Raw genomic sequence first — 20,344 nt, 5'->3', positions numbered from 1 at the left:
AATGGACTGTGAGACTGTGTTCAGAGGAGGCTGACAATTAGTCAAGGCTGTTCTCAACACTTAGTGGAATCTTTTCAAGGATTCACCCACCGACATGACTGACTTCATCACTGTCACCGCAAAGTGCTTTGAGAGGCTTGTTTTAACCCACATCAAAAGACTGATTGTCAGGGGCACCATCTTGTGGAAATGGACATTTCGATGTGCAGACTTCAGGCTGTGAGGCAACAACACCCCCTCCATGACTGTTAACACTGGAGTTCCCCAGGGGTGTGACCTCAGTCCTCTGCTTTACTTCCTGACTTTTAACACAGGGGTCCCCCAGGGGTGTGTCCTCAGTCCTCTGCTTTACTCCCTGACTTTTAACTCCGGGGTCCCCCAGGGGTGTGTCCTCAGTCCTCTGTTTTACTCTCAGTTTACATGTCAGTTGAAGGTCTGACAAACATCAACACCTAACGGAGTCAGCCTTTAGGGAGGAGCTATGGAACCTGGCATGATGGTACCGGGACAGCAATCTTTCCATGAACGTCAGCAAAGCAACAATGTTTCCTTTAGGCAGCAGAGAGGGAAATATCAGAATCTGCAGAGCAACAGTAGAGTCGACTGTTTTGAGAACATCATACACATACCCGTGGACACGTGATGGACCAACAACACTAATGATGTTGTCAAGAGGACCCATCAGAAGCTCTAGAGCCTTCAGCATGCTACCCTGGGTCCCCTCACTGAACCCCAGAGAGAACCCTGACCGGGTATGTCACGGCACGGTAAGGAACCGCAGGGCCCCAAAGCGAGTAGTTTAAATGGGCCGGTACATCACAGGAGCCCGAACTCTCACCCACCCAGGACATCTAAAATGCCATGTGACCAAGCCCTGCAGCGCTTACATGGAACACAAAAAACCGAGCCACACGCTGTATATCTGCTTACCGGTGGACACAAGGGGTCTGTGTCAGAGCACGGTATCCCGTGACGCGCAGAGACAGCTTCTCTACGCTGGCCATTAGACCGGTCGCCGCTCAAACTGGCCAGACTGGCTGCAGATCACACACCCACACACCTCACTATTCATTGATGTCAGACCCTGTCACTATTTAATAATGAAACCTTCAGTCAGAGAAATTAACATATTGAGATAAAAAGAATATGTTTGCAGATTTATAGCATTAGAATAATCACAGACGTGATTTCCCACAGTAGAATAATTCATCTTTTTAGCTATGACATTTTGGTTATTATATTGATTTACACTGAATAGAGACACAAGAGGCAGAAAAATGCTAAATCCTGCTTTCTGTGTTTTGGTATTATTCCACACACTGGCTGTTCTGTAATGCCCCTTCCCCCAAACGGCCCAGCTTCCAAACTAGACCAATTTCCATCTGTTTGACCTGAAATGAAGGCCTCTGTTTATTTCCAAATTGCAGTATTCTCTCTCTTGCACACAAGGGCAACTAGATGCGAGTGAACGTGCACATGCACACACACATACATGCGCGCGCACACACACACCCACCCCATCTCCCTCTTTTCCATTATAGAAGCTGTCTTGACTTCATAAAAACAAGAGTGAAGCTAATTAAGTGGGTCACCGTTCTGATACTGTACACTGTGCGTCCATTTGGAACTTAGTACTGTCATTTTCAATTGCATCTTTCAGTTATTTGTCAGTCTCCTAATAACTGGACACGCTTCCAGAATGAATTCAGTCTAGAACTGCATGGATGACGATCTGACAGAACGTCAATAAGGACAATCTACACGAACTGATTTACATGGAATCCCTTTTTCCTCTTGTCGTTCTAAAAGAAAACTGACAAAATGTCAGCATAACCGTCGAGTAAAATAAAAATAAAATAAAAGTAAAAATGTATATTTTTGGATCCCTGAAATAGAAACAACAATGTAATTGTTTGCACCCTTTCATCATTATGATACAGTCCATCTTAAGGGACTGATGGACGCTCAGGATGTCACGTTTAACGGTACACATTACGGGTCGGTTTGTAGCGGTGGAAGCGCTAATCTGTGTTACCAGAATGCAACAGGAGCAATGTAAACTACAGACAATCAGAACATAATGATGTGAGGACAATGATGCAGTTGCCTTGCCTGAAGCACAGAGTGTGTGTGCTTGTACGCACACATACACGCACACACGTGCGATTAGTCCACCTTGTTTCTAGCACATCATCAGCTGCAGAACGATCGTTACCAGGGCAAGAATAGGAGGAGGCAGTGGGCTTCCTGCGTGCTTACCCGGAGACAGGAAGTCTCGTAACGCCACTGTACTAACTCAGGGGTTGAGCTTGGGAAAGGTTATGATTAAATCCCAAATAACAGCTCAGCTCTACCCCCAAACCACGCTGAAGCCAGGATGACAGAGCGGGTGGGTGAGGATCATGCCAAAATATAACCGGACCCAGTATCCCGTGTTCTGTGCCTCCGCTGCCAAGTTTCGGATTACATTACATTTAGTGTATTACATCACGGGGCTCCAAATGTCAAGAGAAGGAAGCATTACTTCAGAGTTCTAGAATCAGGCTTTGTTCCATGTTGGCGAGCATTATAAGTGAGAGCGAGAGGGGTCTGAGAAGAGACTGCGATTTGATTAGATCTCCTCGAGTCACATCCCAAGCGATGCCCTATTCCCTATCCAGGGCGCCACATTCCACCAGGGTAAATACATCCACGCAGGATGCAGGGGGCCATTTGGGCCGAAGCCCTTGAGAGCCCTTGTTAAAGGGCCCCATATTGGATTTTGGAGAAGAGGAAGAAGAAAAATGATCTGTTCATTGCCACTTGCAGCCTGGCGGAGGGGAAGGATTTCCCTGATAGCAGCCTGATGATGAGAGGCTGTGTGTAACGCTGCATTTCAATCATACGCACAGAACAAAACCCTTCAAATGGGCCTGGAGGACGTCAGCTTACAGCCCTCTCAACATTACAAGAGCTATTCCTAAGATATCCCTAAGTGGATTTCATTTCACACATGAGCCTTTTCGTTAGCCTTTTCCTGAGCCCTGCACATCCGGGGAAAACCAAGGACATGTTATAAAAGCGTGCCTCCTACACCAGTTTTACACACAAAGGTTTACTGCTGGTTGTTCATTCAGCTACACCCATCTACCTAGAAATCCATACGTCCTTTACTCAACGTTAAACAGATCAGTAAGCAGATGTTCTTAGCGGTGAACGTGTAGGTTTTTTTCTTCCTGGCCCTCGACGAGTGTGGAACCCACCACGCTGCTGCTTTAAGCCCCAAGCTCTACAAACTGAGACCTGCACAAAATAAGGCTGGCATTTCATCAACCAGGAAGAGTGTGATTGTCACACACACAGAAAAACACACAAACAGAAAAACACACAAACACAAGGCCAGTGAAGTAGCTACAGTAGCAAGATCCTAAAACAAGACTGACCCGGTCAGATCATCGAACGGACCAGGTCAGATGATAAACGGACCAGGTCAGATGATAAACGGACCAGGTCAGATGATAAACGGACCAGGTCAGATGATAAACGGACCAGGTCAGATGATAAACGGACCAGGCCAGATGATAAACGGACCAGGCCAGCATCCTCACCTGATTGTGGAAGTTGAGCATGGTGGTGGTCTCTATGTCCTTCTTCCCCAGGATCTCCATCTTGACCGGCGACGAGGGGAATTTCCAGGAGAAGTAGTCCAGGAAGTCGGGCAGGTAGGAGGCTGCCCCGTGAATGATGCCCATCACGTAGTGAGCCGCCTGGGTGGACGGGTTCTCACTGAAGGCCAGGGTCACAAACTCCTGGGCAAACCTCTGCATCTCCGCCGGAGACAGGGCCGAGAGCTCGCCGCAGTAGGCATGGGCCACCAGAGCGCCGCCGTTGGGCTGTTCCTCGACGTGGACAAACTGTGCAAACTCCAGGTTCTCAAAGCCCGGGTGGGGGCGCCGTGGCTGCAACCCGGGGGTCTGAGGAGCGGACTTCAGAGGGCAGACCGTGTCCAAGCTGCCGAGGCCGCTCCACAGAGACCTGGAGAGGGTCGGGGAGAGACTGCCGGAGGTCCTCTCCTGCTTGATAGCGGCGGAGGTGTGATGGTGGTGGACGGGCAGCGGGGGTTTGAACTCGGTGTGATGGTGCTGTTTGGAGAGAAGGCCGGCGTGGAGCTCAGACAGGGGACCTGCACTCGTGGTCTGGCTGGACCGGCTGTACATCCTAGGGCCTCTCCACCGCTCCTTCTCCCGCTCGCCTTCTTTGTGTTTCTTCTTCTTTTTCTTCTTCACCTTTTTGATCTGCAGCTCCTCAGAGTTTATTTGGGGTTTTTCCTTGTCACCTTTTGAGAAAAAGAGAGAAAGAGCGAGAGCGCGAGAGAGAGAGAAAGGGAGAAAGATTGTTTATAACAATGATGACCGATGCGTAGACTCATTACTACCCAGGACACGTCTATAACCTGGAGAATCAATATAGAGGCCCTGCGGAAACAAGGACAAGACTCTCTGGTTGACCTGTTACACTAGTCCAGAGCCCAGGGGAGTAGTTATGGCCGTCAATACATCCATTAGCATAACAGATGTTCTCATTGGTAGCAGGTGTATACTGGCAACAAGGCATTCTGGGGGTTTGTGACATATTACTAATATACTACAGTTAAATGCTGTATCCAGGCACTCCTCAATGAATCAGGCCAAAGAACAGCTTTAAGTCATGGCATATTGGCCATGTATCACCCCCCCCCCCCCGCCCCCCCCCCCAAAAAAAAAGAAAATATATATACCAAGGCTTTTAGCCAATCAGCATTCAAACCACCCGGTTTAGGACTGTCTCATTCAGGGTTTAGGGACGGGGAAGAGCACCACTCAGCCGTTGCGGCACGCACACCGCACACTCAGAGCGGGTCCCAAACAGCACCCTATTCCTCATTTAGTGCACTGCTTTTGACCAGGACACACAAAGGGATTGAGGAGGCTACTGGCCTGCTAAAGGTGCCATTTGGGGCCGAGACGTCTATTTGAGAGACAGGGCTGCAGTAAGTGGGCCGTTTGGCATCTGATCAGAACCAGGACAGCATCCAACGTTGGCAGATGAGCTAGTGTTGGGTTACCTGCTGTTGCCTGTGAGCAGCAACTTTTCTACGGGTGGAACATATCGTCTCTATTTGTGCTCTCCTCTCTGGACACAGGACATTCCTATATGAATGCAAGTTATGACTGGAATATTGAAAAAGACCAGCACAGAAGGAAAAACCAACTCAGTTTAAAAAAAATAATAATACATGGCTCCATTATGTTTTGTACATACTGCATTTAGTGTAAAGATCCAATAAATATGAGTCATTTTCCTGAGTGACAGCAACAATTTGGAACGTACAGGGAGAAACAATAACGCTTCATCATTCACTACAAAGTGACTATCCAGCCCCCCCCTACATTCATTATGACCTGAAGCACACACTGATCCTAGATCAGCCGTTTTACTCTCACACAGGTTGTGACTGTAAGGCCAGAACACTCAAGTATTCACAAACGGGGGGAAAAGCAGATAATGAATGTGTTGGTTGTGGGTGAAATGACTCAGGGTTTACCAGAACCAAACCTCACAAGCATAACAAGCGAAAATACCCTCCAAGGTACTCACACCCAAAGGGTGCCAGACATCGTTTACATTTGGAGTATTTTCCTGTTTGCCCAGAGTGAGACTCTGGGCAAAAAGTTGAGCCATAGGATATTGTTAGCTTAGCGCAATTGCTAGTTGTCAATGCGCAGGTACTGGCCAGCCAATCTCAAAAGCTTACGTAGGGGGGAAAAAAATCTCAAAAGCCAAATGTATCCCTTTAAGTCTGATGGCCTCCTCCCGGTCACAAACACCCTGCATACCAAGGCTGAGGAAACGAGGAAGTACATTTAACTACCACAACTAAGGAGATGAGGTAGTACATTTAACTACCACAACTAAGGAGATGAGGTAGTACATTTAACTACCACAAATAAGGAGATGAGGTAGTACATTTAACTACCACAACTGAGACGACGATGTAGTACATTTAACTACCACAACTGAGGAGACGAGGAAGTACAGTATCTCACAAAAGTGAGTACACCCCTCACATTTTTGCAAATATTTGTTTATATCTTTTCATGTGACAACACTGAATAAATGACACTTTGCTGCAATGTAAAGTAGTGAGTGTACAGCTTGTATAGCCATTAATGTCTAAACCGCTGGCAACAAAAGTGAGTACATGGCTGAGGAGACGAGGTAGTACATTTAACTACCTCAACTAAGGAGACGAGGAACTAAATGTAACTACCACGGCTGGTAGTGTTATCATTAATATAATAATAATAATAATAATTAATACTTGGGACATCTTCCCCAGGGAGCCCCGGCCCCCTTGTTGAATACCTCATTTTTTGCAACAGACTGTTTGCAGCCTGAACAAGCCACTGTCCAATCTGCAACAACTGTGCAATGAATCAGCACTGACCAACATCTCTGTGCGACGTTTCTGACACCTTGTAGAACCTGTGCCCTGAGGAATTCAGGCTGTTCTGGAGGCAAAGCGGTCTGATCCGGTACTAGGTGGGCGTGTCTAATATACTGGTAGACATGCATAAACAGGAAACGGTAGAGACAAGAAGAGGCCCGTGTTTATTTTGGTGTCTGTGTTGCCAGCGTGTGACACACCTCGCTGTGTGCTTGTAGCTGGGAGCACATGTCTGTCAGAGCAGGGAGGCGTGACGCCGTGACATGGCCTGGTTCTGGGGAGACACAGCAGCCTTCATACAACACCAACGAGGCACACACGTGCACACACACACACACACACACACCAGCCTAAGAACACAAAGCACATTCCCTATGAGTAGCATACAGAGAATGAGAGAGAAAGAGAGAGACACAGAACGAAAGACAGAGGGAGCAGGAGAGCGAGAACAAGAGGGCGACTGAAGGAAAGAGGGGGAACCAGAGAGAGACCCAGCGAGCTGTGTACTAAAATGTCATGGGCGCTAATCCTCTTACCACGCCAGCTCTCCCCTCCCCCCACTAACACCAGCCACACCTCCCTACCACGCTACAGTAGGACAGCGAGCCAGACAGCCATTTAAACCGCGATAGCCATGGGACACAGAGGTCAGACGTGATCTGTGGCAGAGACGACAGTAACGAGTTCCACTACACGCACACAACATGCTCTAAGAAATGCACACGCGTGTGTGTGCGTGTATTGGCGACTGTACCATTAGTCCCTGAGCATTGTCATGCTAATGTTATTCACATCGTCTGTGTGTTTGTTTATTGTTTGTTATTGGTGTCATGGGCTGAGTATGGATAGAATTAATTAAGGCAAAAAGGCAAGGGCAAAAAAAGCGCTACAGAGACAGAAATAAATCCAACAAGAGCATAGAATGGAGAGCTTGCGGAGAGAGAATGAGTTATTCTTTGAAAGAAAAAAAGAGGTTTTTCACAATTCTGAAATTGGTTCTCTAATTAGTAAATGTAGTTAGTTTTTTTCATCTGAGAAGAATGTAGCTGATACTTGCGTACCTGATGGTTAAAACACAAGAGATTTTACACAAGCGCGAACACTGCTTAAAACCAGGTGTATATTAAAAAATTGAGCAGAATTATTAACATATTAACACATCGCCCATGTGTGATTTTCTTTCATTCTTATTAGAAAGGTTAGGTGCCACCACTTCCATCACTACACTGTGAAGGCTGCAATTTCTGAGGCAATGCAAGGACATTGTACGGGCAGGAGAAGTCATTCCACTTGGTGACTTTGCATGAAAACAACATCTTAGTAATCCAGAGGAAGGATGTGGCTGGAGCCCGCCATAATGTACTTGAATAAGCGTACTTGAAATGTCTGTGGAAAACCTTCAATATTAAGTCAGGAAGATGCTGCTGCAAATTCCGGTGAATTTCTTACAATGTTGGAAAGAAAGCAGGCTCACCCAGTCACCAGTGAGCGCTGTTCTGAAGTGGTGCAGAGTGCGGAAATTACATCGTCCCTTGATCCGAAAACCGCAGCCGCACTCAGGTAAGCCACGTGATTCTGAAAGCTCTGGACTCCGGAGAAATAACACGACATCCCTGGATAATATGATCTGCTTAACGTGACGGACTTGAATGCAGGTCAACAACCCAACCTGTGCTATGACATGTAGTTCACGCAGTCCAATGGCAGGCTTTCAGTGTGAAATGAAAAGCAACTGCGGAAGTCCAGGAATAACAATAAATGCTTCTTTTGAGTTATTTGTGATATCTCAATTCTGTGCGCTCTCAAACCATCAGACAAGCTCAGAGGAGCGGCTTCTTACATGGAAACCAATTTCAGAACAATCTGAGATGTCGGGTGTAATGGCTGGCTGAAATGAAATGGAACGACAAACAGAGACAGACAGAGAGAGATAGATGTATGTGTGTGTGTATTTGTATGTATGTATGTATGTGTATACACACACACAGATCAGCCATAACATTATGACCACCTGCCTAATATTGTGTAGGTCCCCCTTTTGCTGCCATAACAGCACTGACCCGTCGAGGCATGGACTCCACCTGACCTATGAAGGTGTGCTGTGGAACCTGGCACCGAGACGTTAGCAGCAGATCCTTTAAATCCTGTAAGATGCCATGTGGGGTCTCCATGGATTGGACCTGTTTGTCCAGCACATCCCACAGATGCTCGATTAGGGGAATTTGGAGGCCAAGTCAACGCCTTGAACTTGTTGTTGTGTTCCTCAAACCATTCCTAAACCATTTTTGCTTTGTGGCAGGGCGCATTATCCTGCTGAAAGAGGTTTCCCAGCAGAACATTTCCCAAAGCATCACACTGCCGCCGCCGGCTTGCCTCCTTCCATGACCCTGTCGCTGGTTCACCGCTTTTCCTTCCTTGGAACACTTTTGATAGGTACTGACCACTGCAGACTGGGAACACCCCACAAGGGCTGCAGTTTTGGAGAGATGCTCTGACCCAGTCGTCTAGCCATCACAGTTTGGCCCTTGTCAAAGTCACTCAGATCCTTACACTTGCCCATTTTTCCTGCTTCTAACACATCAACTTTGAGGACAGAATGTTCACTTGCTGCCTAATAAATCCCACCCACTGACAGGTGCCATGATAACGAGATGATCAGTGTTATTCACTTCAGCTGTCAGTGGTCATAATGTTATGGCTGATCGGTGTATATTTACCCTGTTTAGCTTGATAATATAAATGTTCTTTATTATCAGTCACAATAATAATAATAATAATAATAATAATAAATAATAATGTATCTTTACAGTGGTTATTGTTATTCTGTTCTTTAATGTTGTATTGCTTTGGCAACACTTGAAAATATTCTTGTCATGCCAATAATGCTTTGGAAACTGAACTGAATCGAAAGAAAGAGTAAAAAGACAGAGAGGGGAAAAAGACAGATAGAAAGAGAGAGAAAGAGACAGGGCTACTATACGACTAATGACTAGACAGGCTGAAATCAGCCTCTGGATTTACTTCCAGCTTTAAATTGAGTCTGCCTAACACACCACCTCTCCAGCTAACTCCTTGCTACCAGGCAGCTATATAACTCATCCCACATTACACACGACACAGCATGTTGCTAAAGAGGGCTAGAGCGCCTGATGAAGAGACTGAGTAGTAAAGACTGAGACAGTCATGCATACAAACAAACATCCATCTCACACATACAGAGGCCTTATCTAGACCAATCTGCTGGCCCCCTAAAACCACAACTAAACACAGTGACAAAAAGAGAGGCCGAGATGAACAGAGCAAAAGACAGAGGGAGTGAAAAAGGCATAGAGAGAGTTTGAAAGAAAGAGTGAGAGTCAAGCAGATAAGGAGGTAAAGACAGATGCAGAAAGAGGGAGCATGCACTTTGGAAATGCATACAGGAAGTTGCATTTTGTATGAATGCAAAGTAAACACATGCTAAATATTTGCTTAAGGAGTACAACTCTCTCTCTGTTCAAACAATTCATTCCTGAGGAGAGGAATGACATTGAGAAAACAGTTTGACTGCACAAAGCCAAACAGATTCTCCCTCTATAAACTGAACCCATAATTAGAAAGAGCAGTCTGAATGTATTTTACGGCAATCGCAAACTGTCATCATTTATGAAAAACCAACAGAGACATTAATAACATTTATTGTGTGTGTGTGTGTGTGTGTGTGGGTGTGTGCCTGCGCATGTGTGCGTTTCAGCACACACCAAATCCACAAGCTCATATTGAATGAAACTAAAACAGCCTGGTGTCCAGAATGTGTTTTACGTATTCATTTCCATTGTCTTTGCCCAATAATTCTGAAGTTCAGCTACGCCACCAGCGCTGTCCCGGTTCTCTTTCTATAACATTCACCATGCACACCAGCAGAATCAGCATCATCTGGTAGGTACCAGGAAGACACCTGGACTGACAGGAAGATGGCCTTAGCTGGCCCAGCTGGGATAAACTGGCAGAGAGCGAGGTGGACACCACACGTTGTCCCGGAGGGCCAGATCCCTCCAGGGCAACATGTGGTTTATACTCCTGGTGCCTTGAGATCTGACTTTAACCTGACCCTTGTTATGGAAATTTTGAACTGATGTATTCTTGGTCTTATACATGTATGAATGAGTTACTAGTTAAAGAAGCCGAGAGGGGTCTGGTGTTTGTCCTAGGGGGACATCCTTGACCAGCATCCTTGACCGGCACAGGTGGATTAGAGGGGTACTCGTAAATCTGTATAACCCTTTAGTGTCTCTGTTGATTAACCAGACATTGTGTCTACTCAGGAATTGAGAAGGATAAGGGGGGGGGGGCAGCCCGCCCATTGGGTAAATGTTACACAAGACAGATGGGCAACAACTTACCACACCCCTTTTTCTATGTGATATATACTGTTGAATGACCTGTATGGAGTTAGAGACTCCTCGGATGATTATGTTTGTAAGCGTTTGACGCGTCTCTCATATTTGCAAATATTAATAAAACTGTTAGAATGTGCCAATAATCACACACTATCAAACACTCAAACCCTATATTTCCTATGTCTTTCCACTTCCCCTGTCCAAACAGACCAGAACAGCTGCAATCAGTAACAGTATCGTTAAAACATTAACATTTCTGGTGCTTCTGTTTTGCCAGTGCAGCAAAATAACTCCACTCTTTTCTATAGTTGGTTTAACAACCAACAAAAACAACAGAAGAACACAATTTCTCATTTCCCTTTACTGTTTCAATTACTAATCAGTTAAGATAGTTTGCTTACATTGAAGTATCACTCTCAAAGAGTAGTTCATGGACAATTCTCAGTTAACGCCAAGAGTATTTCGTCTCTGTACTTCCTTATTAATGAGTTCGATGAAATTACCATCACACCCTAAATCTATCCTGTATTCTAAACCTAAATTGAACCTCAATAACACAGGATTTCCCTAACTGGTAGTGCTTAAACCTAAAAGTTACTCTAATTTTTACACTATGAACAAACATCTGGTTTCCCCTAAACTTAACCCCTAAGGCAGAAAAAACTGCCAAAAAACCTTGCCGGGGCCGATGTTACAGGCATCACACCCCTTCTACTCATCAGATTTCTATGTGATACATTCCAAGGCAGTTGCCAACAAACCGTACCTGGTTGAGGCAGCCAAAGCCTGGGCCAGAGCGTCAGGCCTCCGTCTCACTGGGACTGGGAGTCTGACTCTAACCAGGCAACATACAGGAAGGAAGGCCAGACTGCTCCGTTTCCCTTCCTGAAGCAGAGAGACGCCGAGACCACCGATGACTCACAGCTCTGTCTGAGGGCAACCACACTACACTGCCACACTGCAGTGGAATTCCAGTCACCACACTTCTACAACAGCAGTCACCACACCAGGAATATAATACTGACTACTTCTACAACAGCAGTCACCACACCAGGAATATAATACTGACTACTTCTACAACAGCAGTCACCACACCAGGAATATAATACTGACTACTTCTACAACAGCAGTCACCACACCAGGAATATAATACTGACTACTTCTACAACAGCAGTCACCACACCAGGAATATAATACTGACTACTTCTACAACAGCAGTCACCACACCAGGAATATAATACTGACTACTTCTACAACAGCAGTCACCACACCAGGAATATAATACTGACTACTTCTACAACAGCAGTCACCACACCAGGAATATAATACTGACTACTTCTATAACAGCAGTCACCACACCAGGAATATAATACTGACTACTTCTATAACAGCAGTCACCACACCAGGAATATAATACTGACTACTTCTACAACAGCAGTCACCACACCAGGAATATAATACTGACTACTTCTATAACAGCAGTCACCACACCAGGAATATAATACTGACTACTTCTATAACAGCAGTCACCACACCAGGAATATAATACTGACTACTTCTATAACAGCAGTCACCACACCAGGAATATAATACTGACTACTTCTATAACAGCAGTCATAGTAAGCAAATACAGTAAATGTGGTGCTATAACATGATAATCAAAAACTAAAATTCATAGAAGTGAGGGCATTCTGCAAAACCTTATAATGAAAGGGGTGTGTCTTTCTGAAGTCTCAACATGGCAAACCACAAATGGTTTCTGCTAACACACACACACATTCACAATTTGTTGACTTTGAATGTGCATACAATGTAGTTTGTGTGCATACTGGGCTGGTGGTATGTCTGAAGGACAAGCAGATATAAATAGCAGCAGAGTAAACCAACAGCAGTCCACTCTCTCAGTCTCACGTCACGTTTACATAACACTGACTGGGAAAGCTTGCCTGATGTCCCTTTAACTCCAACACTGGCTGGCTGGCTGACTTGACTGGAGGACTAGAAAAAGAAAGTGTCAAATATTTTATTTTATGTGAAACACAATTGTAATATATGCTAGTCCATTAATAGTACAATTCGTACGCTGAATCTAGAAGATCACTGAGCTCTGTGTGCAGTATACGTCAACGCTCAGTGGGTGTGTGACAGCGTCTCGTGGATCCCTGAGTTACTGCTGTCACTCACTGCTTAACGTCACTGTGGTGAAAAAAGTCGAGGCGCCCGTCCGTTGAGTCTACATTAACGGCGGAGTTTCCGTGTTCGAGTTCATGATTTTGTTGCGTTGTGTGCGGCGCGTCACAGATAAATGCCCACGCACTGCAGGCACTGGAGCGGGCAGCCAGAAACCGCGAACTCGCACCGACAGGTATACCTGGCTACTAGTGACGCGCTGGTTGACTCACATCATAGCCCCGTCCCCGCGGTTATATTCACGATGCAGGCGAGTCTTGGGTCATGAAATATTGTGTGGGTATAGAGCGGGTTGAATCTCTTCACTAGGCCTAACCTATTTTTATTTTATTCTTGTCAATATGCCTCTCGAAGTAAGCTACATTTCTGCAGCTAGGCTGCGCCTCAGCGTATCTCCAACAGCGGACTAGTACAGCAACATATTCCGTTAGTGGGTTTAGGGTCGGGTGTGGGTTTCAGAGGTCTACTTCATCCATGCAGTCTGTCTGTTGCCCATGGTTTATTTGGAGCTTACGGGTCTGAGAGCGCGGGAAAAAAGAAAACAGTTGAGGCGTGCTCTGCGGCCTAGACGGTTTACACGGTGGTGTGATATTGAAAAAGGAATAACAAAAAAATATCATGGTTATCAAGGAATTGGCGGGGGGGGGTGGGGTCTATAAAACGGAATTAGAATTCGGATTGACTGGCTGGCTGCCTGAATCACCTCACTGGCATTACCCCATTACTCTTTGTGAGAGTTCAGGCAAACGCCAGGGACAGGGTTATCCCCATTGCACCAGTCATTTTTAACCCATTTATTAAGAGGTTGGGGGGGGATTGCTGGTTAGAAACCACAGCTGTAGATACCACAGCAAAAATAGCACAGTTACATGATCACCTCTGTTACACAATGACATATGCTTTTGGCAGTGCTTAGGTCAGTCTGTCACAGATATATAGGACAACATCCGATATTAATAGCTTAGGCTGGCATGCACAAAGTGGGCCAAATGTGTCCAGATCTTAAATCGATTCATAGAGAGAGAAATAAAGAGAGAGAGAAATAAAGAGAGAAATTAAGCTGTGTCACAGAGTGGGGTATGACATCCACTGCAACCCTAAGGGATGAAAAACTGCACTGTAGTAAACATTATTATTTCTTGTTTCTTAGGGGGGGGGGGGGTAAAAAGGTACAGTCTCCTATTGTGACAGCGTTCTCGATGAAACCAGTCAATGTTTTTTACGTCACGAACAATTTTGATTGACTCGTGTTATGTGACGTCCCAGCACCAACGTGACATGGTAATATCGTACGGTGCAGTGCTGGATAAACCTCCATCAGGCCTGGGGAAGGCACCGCAGCCAAACAATGGCAACAAACCATATGTTGCCAGAACACGAAGCTTCACATTATCAGCTTTAGAGAGCAGCTTTAAAGTCAGGGGGGCTCCCCTGCTGGACTTGGTCAAAAGCAGTGCAGCAAAAACAGTTTGGAGAATATGGCGGCGTGTGAAAACACAGGGCAGGGCCCACGCGGAGCCACGTACCTTTCAGAAGCATCTGCACCACTCCGTTTTCCCTCTTAATCTCTTTCATCACTTTGTGTTTCTTCTTCTCTCTCTCCTTCTTCTTCTCCTTCTCTTTCTTCTTCTTCTCTCTCTCCTTGGGTTTGTCTTTGCTGTTTTGGTCTGAAAAATGGAGGGGGGGGGGGGGGAGGCCATGTCATTTTTTTCAGCAGCTTGGTAGAGGTGGTTGCTGGAGTAGATAAGCTCAAGGATGCAGGTGTCATTTTTCTTTGTGTGTTCAGTCCACCGGACAGAGAGATCTGCAGCTCATCGATGTCCCTGTATGGGTTTATTCTCTACTCACACCCTCTGTTCTACTCCAGAGGAGGAGGCTAGTCTGATACCCATTTAAATAAAGACCCAAAGCTGAATAAATGTCTCCAAGACCACCACAATCATTGTAGTCTTCATAACTGATGAGTCACCTTAACAACCTCTGGGGCAGACCACCTGATTTCCACAGCGACACGGTCTGTTGAGTTTTGGCCATGAGTGAGAATTCCCTGTTTTGTCTTAGTAATATTATGGTATGATATCAATCAGTTCCTTTACAGTAAGAATATTTACTTTTCTTTACCAGGTTAGTATAATAACAAGAGATTCTTATTCACAACACTGACCTGGGAGCAGTTAGGGTAAACGGTAGTGCCACGGGACAGAACCACAGGGTTCTTTGCCTTGTCGTCTGGGGATTAGAACCAGGGACCTTTCGTTTACTGGCACGACCCTTTTGATGACTGGGCTGCCCTGCCGCCCCAGGGTATCTGTGCCGTGTAGACTTTCCAGATTACTTTATTAACTGAGCACCATTCGCCAGAGTAACCCGAATAGGCCAGGGAATAAACACACAGGCTGAAATGGGTCTTTAAATGGACAGCTTTGAGGAGCTTCGGATATCTCGGTGCAGCAGTCTGGGGACAGAAACCTACAGCGACGGATCGGCAGCCACTCTGCAATGGGAAACAGACTCCTTTTGTACAGCGTGTCCCCAAACCAGCAGCGTCTTCCCCATCCACTACCATGCCACTGACCCTCCCCATCCACTACCATGCTACTGACCCTCCCCATCCACTACCATGCTACTGACCCTCCCAATCCACTACCATGCTACTGACCCTCCCCATCCACTACCATGCTACTGACCCTCCCCATCCACTACCATGCCACTGACCCCCCCCATCCGCTACCATGCCACTGACCCCCCCCCATCCGCTACCATGCCACTGACCCTCCCCATCCGCTACCATGCCACTGACCCTCCCCATCCGCTACCATGCCACTGACCCTCCCCATCCGCTACCATGCCACTGACCCTCCCCATCCGCTACCATGCTACTGACCCTCCCCATCCACTACCATGCTACTGACCCGGGCCCAGTTGGGATGCACAGGGAATAGCCATTTAGAACTTGTTCAGCTTCACTCTCTAAATCACTGGTTGCACATTGTGCCCAGCCCACAGTTTTTCACAAAGACAGACACACACACACACACACACACACACACACACATATATATAAATACATATTTTCTTACAAAATAAGCTACCGCAGACATTTGAGGGAAGCAATTTAGGGGGTACCACTGAATTGTAAAGTTAATTTAATGCTGTAATACACACAGGACAGTGTAATTACTGGTTTCACCGAGGTGACCACTTGTTTCATAGCTAACATGATTATGCAGCTGGGACCTGATAATGTATTCTATGCATTATTTCATCCAGGCTGTTGGACAGTTTCCCAACTGGCAGGTAGGAAACTAATCGTTTAGGTCATGACGATTTAGAGAGACAGAGACAGGTTTTTCAATGCTACACAGCACTGAACACTACAAAACTGGCATTAAAAAAAAGTATAATACACAAGAAATCTTGCCATGTACGAAATAGTAGCCACCCATTATTAGCAAGTCTTATAAAAATGTTTTCATCAGAATGCTTGCCAGTACTACCCAAAACATGAGACAACCACTCATATTGTAGCCATCACTGGCCTTATAATGTACCAAGCGACATGCATGCCAGTAAAATATCTGAATGCTGACAGAAGTCAGCACTTCAGCAGCTCTCATCAGGAGCTGTCAGATAAAAAGGTGAAGGCCAGGCTATTCCGTCGTTCAGTGTTGAAGCTGCGATCCATAAAGCCTGAAATACATAACTGCCACGTCTGTTTGTGATATTACAACAGCAGAGAGTTTGCTTCAGACATGAAACTCTGGCCGACCCCCCAAACATCCTTTCACGTGCGATTCTACAGCAGAGACTGAGGCACACAGTTTATATACCATTACGCGCTCATTTCTCAAAAAATTTAAATAGTAAAAAAATAAACAAGTGCGCCCCTCTACTTCAGAATTCAGCTTTGACTGAGGCCGACTAGTGGGAACAAACATCACGTTTGAAAATGTCCGAACAGCAGAGAACTGTTAACAATGGGCCAACTATGTGTCCCACGACCAGTACGCCTGTGGGCTAGAAACTAAAATGTCTAATGGCCTCATTGATTTGCTACGGGCCAAAACCGAGAACTACCAGCGTTGACCCGTTCAGAGTTTGTTCAGCAACGGCACAACACACCAATGGAGGTGTTCAGCCACTTAAAAAACGAATTATTTATAACAAAACAATAAGGGGGTTCATCATTGCCCAGCACCGATTTAATCAACGGAAGAAACAAACTCCTAAAAAAAAAAAGAAAAACCCTGAGATCACTGAGAAAATCTGAGACTACTTGAAAGACTTAGTAGATATTACCTGCCACCTGTTGGTCTCATGTGACTCTCTTAGAAGAACACACCAGTTGGGAGTCAATCTGGATATGTCAAATTACTAAAAATGAAATAAGGAATTCCACCAGGCTCATAACTGTTCTACAAGTGTTTGCATTTAATCTCTATTCTATCAACTAGTCTGGTGCGTGTGAATAGTCTATAACACTACAGTAAAGGTCCCCTTCCTGTCTTTTGCCTGAACACCTGCTTATCTCAATCTTGCCAAAGCCTGTCTGAACTTGTAATAAAACTGTCTGTGTCTTAATGTTGAATATTAATATCTCATGGAAAGGTTCAGTATGGTACAAACCTTCACAAGGTAATTTTACTTTGCGGATTGTACTTCCAGATTACCAGAATACAAACTGCACACTCATAGTTGTCACAAATTGAATACAATTCGAATGCTGGAAAATATGTTCAAGTGGACCTGGAATTGTCCAGGAATAAATATAATAAAATCGATGGGAACAATGTCTTTTGTATATGGAATCAGGTAGGAAAGAATATTTTTAGGCCTTTTCCCGCTTTCAAGTGGTATTAGGAAGATCTGCCACCTCCCACAACCATCTAGAGCCAGTCACAAGGTAGCACGCCCTGGGGGTCAGTGGGCACTGAGCTGGCGACAGACGTGGCCGCTGCCTGTCCTTTGCCCCTGACAAAACAGGTCTCTCTGTGTTACAATATTTACTGTCCTAATTCATCTCACATGGCTAATATGTACAAATTCAGGAGCCATACAGCATAACAGTCCCAACAGCATGAATCACATGCTTTGTGTTGTAATAACTTTAGACAGATCTGATCATGTGGCTGATTGTGGCACGCAGGAGGCAAGAAATCATTTTCTTGACTTCACGGCTCTGATTTTATTTGGGGGGCGTGGCGGCCGTACAAAAACAACAGTTAATGGCGGGCAATTGCTCATTAAACCGTAATGAAAGCTTGTAATTTCAACACATCCATAAACCAACCAACTACAATTACCATAAATGGACCACTTGTGTTATAATGCGTCGATGTTTTGCCAACCCGTTTCCAACTCTCGCTTTAAACATCAGCCTATCGCTGAGGTCACAGTTGTTTACAAGCACTCCAATTTGTTCCGCCGTGGTTGATCGGTTATATTTTCCCCCGTTAACAACTGGCGCGTGTTGGTAAATCACACAACGTTTACCACCACGGCTTGACAGCCGGAAGGCTACAACGTAACTGTTTGCAGAACAAGAACCCCGGATACTTCTCAACATTCGAACGTGTTAACAGGGCACACTCTTAGGCTACGATGCAGAGCGGGCGAAACCGCAGCCATTAGCCAAACATGCGAGAAGAGCAGCTTAACTCAAACAACTGTCGTTATTCCACATATAGAACCGTTCGTACAATGGGGAATGAACACAGTTCCTTCTAGAAAACCGCCAAAACGTATTATAAACAACACGCGACAACAGCCGCAGTTCTGGACTGGACACATTGACATACTGTACAGTACACACCGCGGGCCCCACATGCTTCCTTAGTCCTTACCAACGACAGCAACTAGCACTAAAAAGCTATGTGGCTAATGGACACTGGCGTTGTCTTTCTACAGAGAATAATTGGCAGCAAAACTTTCTATTGACGTAGGCTATATACCATGTCAACAGTTTAGTGCGTAAAAGTGCACATTCCTATAAAATACCTTTCTGCACCAACTTCATCTCCCCGTTCTCCTTCTTAATTCCAGAAGTAACGTTACTCAGACCGCTGCTTATATTATTTCCAGGAGTACCAGGGATCGGTTTATGTTTCTTCTTTTCTTTGAAATCCGCCTCTTTTTCTCGTTTATCCTTAGTCTTTTTGGATAGTGGTGGTTTGGGAGGAGAAGCGAGGAAAGCGTTCTGCTTGAACACTTTGTGAATGGGAGGTTGGAGAGGCGCAGAGGGGTTGCTGCCAGCCTTGACGGGGCTGAAGCTCCATGTTGTTGGATGGCCATAACTCTGCTTCTGGTGTTGCTTCTCCACTGCGCCGCCACTTCCCGCTCCGCCACCGTCCCCGTTTAGTTTCTTGGGTTTAAGGCTCTTTTCGTCGTTTCGTACGCGCTTCGCCGGCGGCGGATGATGGTCTCGGGCAGAGGGCGGTCGGGTGTCAGACTCTCCTTTCGGTTCCTTCGGTTGCGCGAGCGGGCTTTTGGCCGCTGCACCAAAGTGAATGAAGCTCAGTGACTCCGCCATCTTGGGGCTTTCTCTATTTACTCTCCCGACCGCTACACCGAGCTATAGACCGCTACTGCTGTTTGTGCGAGCCAGGCTGTCTGGGGGCGGAGCCAGGCAGTTTAACTGACTGGAAGGCATGGCAGATGGGAGGTGAGGTCTGGACCTACGTGTACGGATTGGTGGGACCAGAAATTAGACTCTTGGCATGTCGCATTATTACGCGGGAAACTGCAGAACAACCTATGATGTAGTCAGTGGTGGTAGATTTATCAAGTTGCCATATTATATGAATCACAACAGATTACACACACGGGGCTTTCTACTAATCATAACATTATAAAATAACCTGAGGTCATTAACAGAATTATTTTAATTGTAATAGTGACAGTCCTTTAACAGTTACATAAGATGACTGCATTAAAAAGACAACTCGTGAAGGCCCATCACATAAGCCGCTTTAAACATATGTTGTACAATTATAACCTATAAGCCAGGCATGCACATGGCTCCTAAGGCTAGTTTGCCTTGTGGAAGGAAAGTGTTTTGGCCGTTGAGCTTGTCTTTAGGACATCATCCTCCAGGTCCTCCCCGCTCTGCCTGGCCGTGTGAGTGTTCGTGCGACAGAGTGAATGGATGAAAATGAATTAGCCTGGCCTATGAGAGCAGAGCACCACCTCGACCCTAGATAACCTCTGAGCTTGCTGACGGAGCACTTTCAGTGGTGCGGAGAAAGAAGACGGGTTAAATGGAACGCATAGAACAATCCACGACTACTCATCTCACACCAGAATCCCATTG

General features: G+C 45.7%; 1 protein-coding gene across 1 annotated transcript in view; it reads right to left on the bottom strand.

Annotated features, from left to right (window-relative positions):
* The window catches only part of LOC105024890 (lysine-specific demethylase RSBN1L), a 47,345-nt gene extending 27,596 nt beyond the window's left edge, over positions 1 to 19,749 (bottom strand). The window contains exons 1-3 of the mRNA XM_010895163.5: positions 19,033 to 19,749; positions 14,562 to 14,702; positions 3,588 to 4,315 (exon numbers count right to left, since the gene is read on the bottom strand). Of these exons, the coding sequence (XP_010893465.2) occupies positions 3,588 to 4,315; positions 14,562 to 14,702; positions 19,033 to 19,564 (1,401 nt within the window). The 5' untranslated portion in view covers positions 19,565 to 19,749. The remainder of the gene's footprint in view (positions 1 to 3,587; positions 4,316 to 14,561; positions 14,703 to 19,032) is intronic.
* Positions 19,750 to 20,344: the final 595 nt, after the last annotated feature.

The sequence above is a fragment of the Esox lucius genome, chromosome 18 (genome assembly GCF_011004845.1).
Source record: "Esox lucius isolate fEsoLuc1 chromosome 18, fEsoLuc1.pri, whole genome shotgun sequence".
NCBI lineage: Eukaryota > Metazoa > Chordata > Actinopteri > Esociformes > Esocidae > Esox > Esox lucius.
This window is presented reverse-complemented; position numbering and strand designations above follow the sequence as displayed.